This window comes from Cynoglossus semilaevis, chromosome 9 (assembly GCF_000523025.1).
Source record: "Cynoglossus semilaevis isolate Cse_v1.0 chromosome 9, Cse_v1.0, whole genome shotgun sequence".
In the NCBI taxonomy this organism is placed as follows: Eukaryota; Metazoa; Chordata; class Actinopteri; order Pleuronectiformes; family Cynoglossidae; genus Cynoglossus; species Cynoglossus semilaevis.
Window position 1 is genome coordinate 698672 of NC_024315.1, and position 9077 is coordinate 707748.

At 48.1% G+C, this 9077-nt stretch overlaps 1 protein-coding gene and 1 non-coding gene across 2 annotated transcripts; one reads left to right on the plus strand and one right to left on the minus strand.

Moving 5' to 3' along the window:
- Positions 1–6: 6 nt before the first annotated feature.
- Positions 7–8824, minus strand: LOC103383202 (metal transporter CNNM1-like). Its single transcript, XM_017034998.2, has 10 exons — positions 6701–8824; positions 3972–4115; positions 3757–3897; positions 3502–3671; positions 3196–3286; positions 2766–2911; positions 2283–2562; positions 2088–2192; positions 1641–1745; positions 7–909 (listed from the first exon to the last, which is right to left on the minus strand). The coding sequence occupies exons 1-10, from the start codon at positions 8139–8141 to the stop codon at positions 830–832; spliced, it is 2703 nt and encodes a 900-aa protein (XP_016890487.2). The 5' UTR covers positions 8142–8824; the 3' UTR covers positions 7–829.
- trnah-gug (transfer RNA histidin (anticodon GUG)) lies at positions 8587–8658 on the plus strand. The gene has a single exon. It is a non-coding gene; the product is annotated as a tRNA-His (tRNA).
- Positions 8825–9077: the final 253 nt, after the last annotated feature.

Here is a 9077-nt window from a genome sequence, read left to right on the forward strand (position 1 = left end):
TGGCACAAATCTGATCCTCCTAATGCAGTCAGGCGAGGCCACGCCCTCTCCATCCCGTCCTCTCAGCAGCAGAAGGACGGGATGGAAAGTGCACGAGCACGTGCACGTCTGTGACACGCAGTGATGATGATGATGATGATAATGGCACACGTACGTGCACGAGAAAATCAGCCACGACCTTACATTCGTTTTTGAACATAGACCACATGTAATAAACAGTCATCAGAGCTGTGACGTCACTCCACGGTTTTTTTTAGTATTAATTACTCATTAAGAAATGAAATGTGTTTGACAAATACCAGACTTTTAACTTTCTAACCCAGGCGTCGAGTCGTCGAGTTCAGAGTTCATTATCGGAGAAAATACTGATAACGATTCTTACAGATTTGACGTAATTATGCTAACATCGGAGGATGGTATCAGTTGGAAAATATTATCGGACATCCCTAGTAAACATCACTGAGTGTCGATGTGCAGAAAAATACCACGAACTTTTGCGTGTTTGTCTTTTTTCCCCAATTCAACATCTTGTCAACAGCAGGATATTAAAATCATCCACTGGGAACGTGATTCTCACTGATTGGTCCAGCAGAACACCAATAGGAGCCAGTGTATCATTTACATCGTCTTTGTCGTAGACAACACGTAAAAGTTAAAGTTTTATTGCCCACATATTCCTCCTGTGTGTGAGACACCCCTGGTGGTCGAAGGAGAGAAGTGAATTTCTCAGATAAAACTCTGAGAGCCGTTCTTCACCCACCATGAACATGTTAAAGAACCAGGAGTTGATGGGAGTTTGAGTCCTGTTGTGTAGAAAAACAAATCCTCGTTAGGGTTGAACCAGCGGCTGCTCTGAAACGTCCTCTGGGGTTTTCTCCCCCTCCCGTGACTTCTTCCTCTTCCTGTGGCCTGAGGAGACAAGACGTAAAATCAGGGATTATTAGGGATTATCACGCCTGCCTTACATGCAGAAGGTCCAGGGTTCGAGCCCTAGTGGAAGCATAGACTGTATTTAATGCTTCATGTAAGACGTTTTGGGTAAAGGTGTCTGCTGAATGTAAATGTAGAAAATGTTAAAAAATATTTGGAGTTGACAGCTGCTCATTTAGCACAGCGCTAGCTCTGTATCAAATGTCAACACTTGGGGCAGTAGAAGCAGGTTTTCATCTCCTTGTTCTGGGTGTGACTCAGGTAAAACATTTAAAGTTGGACTTAAAATGCTCAACCATTGCTATGGTTATGTTATGTTTTTTTCTTCTTCCAAACATGTTAATAACATTTCATTTAGACCATATTAGTTTGCCCCTTTTAAGGAGTTTTAAGGCAAGTATTATTTTTTTATTTTTATATCATCATCATACACGATGTCATGATGTCATGATGTCATTTCCCGAGTGGCAGAAACCTAACCACCCCGGTGTTTTCTGTGTCCTTTGACATTCCAAGGCCCATAGTCTGAGCAGGGTGAATGTTTGGACGAGACCACATGAGAATACAAAGTAGGGACGTTGGTTTTGTTCAGTGGGACAGCGGGGTAGAGAGTGTGTGGAGTGTGTGTGCAGCCGCGTTTGCATATGAATCACAGCCAGGGAAACAGAAAGAGGCGGTGGACGAGTGGACGAGTGGACGAGTGGACTCACTGAGTTTCAACAGGAGTTTCTTCCCCAGTGTGTCCTCTGAGCTGCTGAGGGACAGGCTGCTGATGAAGGGGGACGTGTCCCTTTCTATGGGGACGGAGGTCAGGTCTGTGAGGGGGGAGAGAGAGAGGGAGAGAGAGAGAGTCAGTGAATGATGGACAAATTCAGTCACCAGCAAAAACCTCACGAAATACGAGCTTCCTGAAACACCAGTATTCCATGTTACCAGTCTGCAACTATTGTCAGATTTTTTTCTGACAAGTGATGCTGACGGTGATGATAGCAGTGATGATACTTAGTGATTCTGACGGTGATGATAGCAGTGATGATACTGGATCCTGAGGTCCAGTATCATCCACGCAGGCTGCTGGTCTCTGGTTGGTGTTCAGTAATGTTGTGGACCATGTGTCATGGTGTGTAGTTCACGACCAAACAGATTTGGCACCGTACCAGTGTCTGTGTCCACCTCAGCTCTGTCCTCTCTGATGTACGGGATCTCATCCATCCTGAGGAACACGGAGTCGCTGGGACTCTTCTGACCGTCCGATTTACTCCCTGCAAAATCAGTGATTTGTTAAAACTACTCAACAACAAAACGCTGCTCTTTAAACCAGTAGAGTCGCCTCTCCCCGTCTGTTGACTTACTGACGATGCGGTTCTTCTCGTTCAGCAGCGATGTGCTGTGCAGGACGCCGGACTGCGGTCCGTGGGCTCTGGCTGAGCCCAGTCGGCCGGGCTCCCTGGGGGGAGGCATGAGCATGGTGGTGGGGTGAGGCGGGGGCATCAGTGTGGTCGAATGTTCTGAGGTGGGAGGATCGGGGGTCGGGGTGTTCCCCTCTGCGGGGCGAGCGTCGGCGTCGGGTGTTTGAGGAGAGCTGTCCATCCTGGTGGCCGTCACGGCGTTCTGGTAGTGACTCCGAGTGATCTGACACAGGAGGATCGTAAAAGTCAAGAACAGATTTATATTTTCACAACTGTGACGTGTTTAACAACGAATCCTAAAGTTTTTCTTCATCTTTGCCAAAACCAACAAAAACAAACCCCAACATTTAGAACCCAGCGTTCTGTCGCCGACGTGTCGTTACCTTGATGATCTGGAGGTGTGTGCGTGGCCGACGCAGACGTTACCTTGATGATCTGGAGGTGTGTGAGTTGTCTGACGGTGTAGTCCGGCAGGTAGACGTTCCCTCCTCCGTTCAGCTGACCCATACTTCCTCCGTACAGCATGGACTCTGAGCGGTCCAGACCACTGCTGCGTGACGGAGATCTGTGGACTGAGGACAGGACAGATGTGGACCGGGACTAACGTTAGGATGGATCGCGTACTTCACGGACCATGTGATTATCTGTGGTTTTAACTTTGCATCATTGATTTTTAAATGAACATTTTCAAAAAGAGTTCTGAAAATATTTGCATCATTGATTTTTAAATTAACATTTTCAAAAAGAGTTCTGAAAATAATTTGACGATGAATTTTTTCATTTTAAGCTCAAACATTGACTATGAATAAAGGCCCAAAATCCAAAGATTTCCCTTCACGTTCTGCCAAATTCGTACCTGTTGGCATGATAGCAGGAACTCCAAAGTAGGAGAACGCTCCATTCTCGAATCTGAGCGCCTCCTTACCGAACTCCACCTCCACTCGACCCTTTAGGGAAAAGAGGGAGAGACAGACGTTAGCTGAGCAGCTTGAAGCCATGACCCAAAAACAAAGTCTTTTGGCAGAGCAGCCTCTCTCGGAGCCTCAGGTTGAGCCCCGGGCCAGCTTCACATTCTTGTCCCAAAGACCTAAATTTTGAGTTTAATCCTCAACTTCCTTGTCCTGTCTGTCTCACACCAGAGCAGCTTCAGTCTCTGGTTTACCTGCAGCACCAGGACGAAATGGTCCACGGGTTTGTTGCGTTGGAACAGGAAGTGCTGCGATGCTCTCTTGTTCTTCTCGTCAAACTTCAGCTCCTGGACCACGCTGGGGTGTTTGATCAGTCTCAGCAGGATCTTCTCTGAGATGTGAGCCGGTTTGAACGGCTCCACCTCTGATGGAGCAGAAACCAGAGAAGAACTTTAGGAAACACCGCCACCTCATGGCCAACCCTTCAGAGACCCCGGCGGTGGTTGTACCTGTGGAGAGGAAGCGATGCGTCGCCAGCAGGAGCTGAGGGGAGATCTTCACCTTCATCTCGTTCTCCGACAGTTTGAAGATGGAGAAGTCCTGCTGCTTCTGCTCGTGGTGAGAAACGCGCCGTTTGGTCCGGTTGTCAGCTGAGAACACAGGCAGAACCAGGAAATGAACGCACGTCAGCGACGGCGACACGTCTGTAATTAACGACACGTACTGTAGAGGTCAGTCTCGTCCAGGATCTCTGACTTGATGATCTCCTCGATGATGTCCTCCAGAGTGACGATGCCCATCACCTCGTAGAACGGGTCGCCCTCTCCCTCATTGTTCACCCGCTGCACGATGGCGAGATGGGACTTTCCTGGATGTGAAAGTTTAAGACGTCATTACGACATTGTCTCAACAGAGAAGTTCTTTTTTACTGCAGTATATTCTATAGCGATGGCCCACAAACAGTGGTCCTCACCCCGTAGCCCATATGGCCCGCATGTGGTATCCAACATGTAGGCCTCAGGAAATATCATGGCCTTTATGTATCATCAATAATACATGAAGGTTTGTTGGCTAAACCCTGGTCCAAAAGAGGGTGATTAATGGGTGTGTTCAGCTGAGGAGTGGCCCACACTCTGGACTTCTGGACTCACTACAGGTACCACACCAAGGCACCACAGAACTGGATACAGTGGTCGAAGAGTTTGGACTAATGGATCTCTGTGACCACGTGAGCGTCAAGACTGGAGCTTCTGTCTTTTCAAATGGGGACTCGAGGGCCACATGTGGCCCACATGCAGCTCTGCAGTGGCCCAGTCTGTGGGCGTTTGAAGAGATTTCAAAGAAGAAATTAGATCATCATAATTTGTGAGTCAAAGAGTCATTTCTGCGGTAGCACAGACCGTGGAGGCAACACTTCCCGTAGCCTAGCAACATGCAGCCCACACTGCGTCGCAGCGCACCAGTTTACTAGCCAGTAACGCGTCCCTCTGGAGGCAGAAAAGTCCAAATTCACGAGCTTCAATATCGGTACTGAGGAGCTTCATCTTTATGGACGTTGATAAAACGGTGAGAAAACCTACGACTAAATCAAGTCCAGATCAACAGACCATATGTTCATGTCTAGATGTGAGGATTTGGGCTGGACCAAAACTATATTGTCCACGAAATTATTTTTGTATCCATGAATGTCAAGAATTTAATCTGAGGAATTCAAAGAGATTTGGTTGTGAATTTCACTCTTGCTCAGTTCTTTGGCAGAGACTCAGACTCCTCTCTGCTTCGACGCTCTGCGCCTGCCAAACACCACCACACACTGACCGCTCTGGCCCAGATCAGAGATGCACTCCACTAAATGGGTCAGTCTCTGATGTACAGATCATGTTTCTCTCTCTCTCTGTGTGTCTGTCTCTTTCATCCAATGTCGTCTCACCTTCTTCATCTACTCTATATCGTAAACGTATATATCGCTCTGTCTTTCTTGTTCATTCATTCATTCATCAGCAGTCGTCACACGTCCAATGACGTCATGAACTAAGAGCCGTCAAAGATGGACAGTAACGACCAATAAACTCACAGAATTGTGAGTTATTGATGTCATTTAATAAACCGTTTGGACTAGTCCCACCATGGAAACAGGCGTGAAACGCAAGATACATTCAATCAATATTTATATTAATATTTAATATTTATATATATTAATATTTAGTCATTTTTGTTTAACGATTAATTGTGATTGATCTAAAGCTACAGTGTGATGGTACTGACTTTGTTTGAACTATTGTAGAGTAAGTGAAATGAAGTCAGTAAATACTACAGAGTATGTACTTTAATATTCAGACTGTGTATATATATATATATATAGTATATATGTTGAATATGTTGGATTTTAAAGTCTCTTTTGTATCTTAGAGTTGTTGTTTTTTTAACAGATGTGTCTTTAAAATCCATCCAGTAGCATCAGGTCTATGTGGTCTTTCAGATACTCCTGAAATTCAAAGTCATCTTACAGAAAAACTAATTATATAACATAATATTATTACTATTGTAGTTACTATTATTGTCGTCGATGTATCGCGTCCATGTGTTATTTGTTTTGGATGACAACACAGTGAAGTGAGCATCATAATTCAGCTCTTTGTGACCTCATTGTTCCCAGGAGGCTTCACTTCACAGTGATTACAGAAGGCGGGAGGAGGGAGTGGTGATGTCAGATCTACGTCTCCTCAGGGACCGGAGCAGATCCTGCAGTAAAACACCACAAACACCACCGTCTGAGCAGAAGAGCCGTCGGCTCCGTCTCTCACATCTTATGAAGAATCGATTAAAAATTGATGAGGATTTATATCCATTAGTGCTAATAAAAAAACAAACAAAACAAGTTCGTCTCCATCACTGGCTGTTGGTTCTACCTCCTACAGGTTGTTCTCTCTGACCTCTGACCTCTGACCCCCAGACTCAGCATGTTATTATCAGTCAGACTGAATGTTAATATTTAACACAAACCAGTGAAACACTTTGGATCCTGGATTAGACTTTATTCTCCAGACAGGAGCAGGTAAGAAACAGCTGACTGTGCATGGAGGCTGTGAGAGAGGCAGGGAGGGCTGTGATTGGCTGAGAAGCACCCCACCCATTAACGGTGTTTTGATGGAGCAGCCAGCTGACTGCAGCCACAGCAGAGAGGAGAAGGAACGGCTCTGCTGCAGCTCCACTGCAGACAAAAAAATGTTGGACCACTGTCTTCAAACTATGTCTATAGCGCCCCCTGTGGTAGAGGGAGGGGGGACTAAAAGGGCTATTTGTTTGTAAACAGTAAGCAAGGAGGCTACGGGCTATTTGTTTGTAAACAGTAAGCAAAAATGTGAAAATATATGTTCACCCCCCCAGAACCCACCCAACTCCCGTCCACAAACATCAACAGTGGCGACCCCCCTCCGGCCCCCGCCCCCTCACCTTTCTTGAACTCCTCCAACATGGCATCGAGCTTGGTGTCGTTGAAGACGCAGTGCAGCGGGTGTTTGTAGAACTGGGTGATGGTCTTCAGGGGGGTGCAGTCGTCCGGGTCCACGAAGGCCAGGTCTTTGACGAAGAGGATGTCCACGATGTTGGAGCGCTCGTTTTCAAACACGGGTATGCGCGTGTAGCCGCTCTGCATGATCTCAGACATGGTGTTAAAGTCGAGGAGCGCGTCCGACGCCAGCATGAAGCAGTCGGTCAGCGGCGTCAGCACGTCCTCCACGGTCTTGGTGCGCAGCTCCAGCGCGCCCTGGATGATGTTGAGCTCCTCTTTGACCAAGTCGTGGTACGGGTCGGTGACGCGCAGCATCTCCAGAAGTTTCTCTCGGGTGTAGAAGTTTGAGATCTCCTGGTTGAGGATGAGGTCCAGGAGTTTGCTGATGGGGTAGGAGATGGGGAAGGAGAGCACCATCAGAAGCCGCGTCACCCAGATGGTCTTGGAGGCGATGGCGAGTCCGTGGCGCGACGCCACCGAGTGCGGCAGGATCTCTCCGATGAAGAAGATCCCGAAGGCGCAGATGACCGTGGAAACCCACGTCATGCCCAGAATCTGACACATCCACACGGCGAGCGAGGCGTTGATGATCGCGTTTCCCAGCAGTAACGTGCACAACACGTAGTTTCCATGCCGACGTACGGACTCAATCTTCCGTGCGTAATTCTGTTCGGCGTCGGTCCCGCTGTTCTGGATCACTTGCAGCTCCACCGGGTCCAGCGCCAGGAGGCTCAGGTTCAGCCCGCTGAACAGAGCAGAGAGTCCGAGCAGCAGGACCGAGACCAGAACCTGCAGCCAGAGCTCCGGCACTGCAGAGCGCTCCACCACGGCCACCCAGAAATCCCGAGTTCGGTAGTGTTCCCACTTGGATCCGTCGAAGGCGCACATGGAGTAGTATTTGATCTTCTCCCCCCTCCGCAGGTCTTTGGCCAGCAGCTCCACCAGCACGGAGTTCTGGCTCGAGGCGGACTTGAAAGAGCCCAGAACCTCGATGTCAGACGTCCTGGCGTTCTTGTCCGTGCACATATTCCGCTTAGGGTGAACTTGTCCCTCTCTGCCGGGAGTTGGCTCCTCGATGAAGGCGATCCAGGGCGCGGCGTTGTTGGCGCGCGTCCCCACGGTGCGGTTGAACCTCTGCGGGGAGGTAGAGTAGTAAACCCGCAGCATGAAGCGGGTCCCCTCGGTGGCTTTCAGCACCCCGTCCTCCACGGACAGCTCCGCTCCGGTCTCCTCCGGGCGGAAGCCAAGCAAACCGAGCGCCGGCGCCGGGAAGAGCGCGCAGGCGGCCAGGGAGAGCAGCAGCAGCCTGGTGGGAGACAGCGGAGCCCCGCGAGGGAACAGGGCTCCGCTTCGGAACCGCGCCGCCGCAGCCTGTGCAGCCATGATGCGGTGTGAGAGATGCTCACTCTAGTCCGGGTCACGTGGTGCTGCGTGGTTCCGGTCCATGTGAGAATGATAGAGGAAAACACTTTAGTTACCAGCGATACTTGTGAATATGATAGAGAGAGAGAGAGAAGGGCGCCCTCTACTGATGCAACTTTCAGTCAAAGAGCTTTAAGTCAAAGAGCCGCCCCCGCCCCCCTCCAGCCCTCCACCCCCCCCCCCCAAAAAAAAACACAAAAACGCACTCACAGACACTCGTACTGATACACTGACACACTACTATGACGTCAGGCAAATTGCTGCTGCTTTAGCTGAAATAGAAACACTTTAAATGATTAAATAATGACATGGATTTTAATCCCGTGTCAACCAAACGGGGGACATTTCCAAATTATTTTGACTGTGACTGCACTGCTAGTGTGCGTCATCAGCCTCGGAGCAGCTCGCCGTGATCGTATAGTGGTTAGTACTCTGCGTTGTGGCCGCAGCAACCCCGGTTCGAATCCGGGTCACGGCAAGGTTTTCTCAACGCCTGCGACGCTGTAATTTAGTCTCAGTCAACTTTATAAATAATAGTCATATTAGACATTACATTTCCATTTTGAAGTATGCCTTCATCCTACTTCAGTTACAGTAGAATGGTGTAGCTGAAGGTAAGTACCAAAACAAACCTGTTGAGCTGCAGTAATGCTATGTCGCCACAAGATGGCAGTAGTATAAAGACTATAACAGGTTGTGAGGCTCTGCATGGCAGGTCTCGTTTTGTTGCGATTCTTGTAAAAGAAACACTAAAATAGTTTTTATTATATTTTACATTTATTTTTTTCTGTATAAAATTATTGTTAGTAGAATTATTTCAAATGATATAGATCTTATCTCATTCATAATCTCGGCTGGTATTTTCAGATATCGAGCCTTGATTTTCGGTTTGATTAA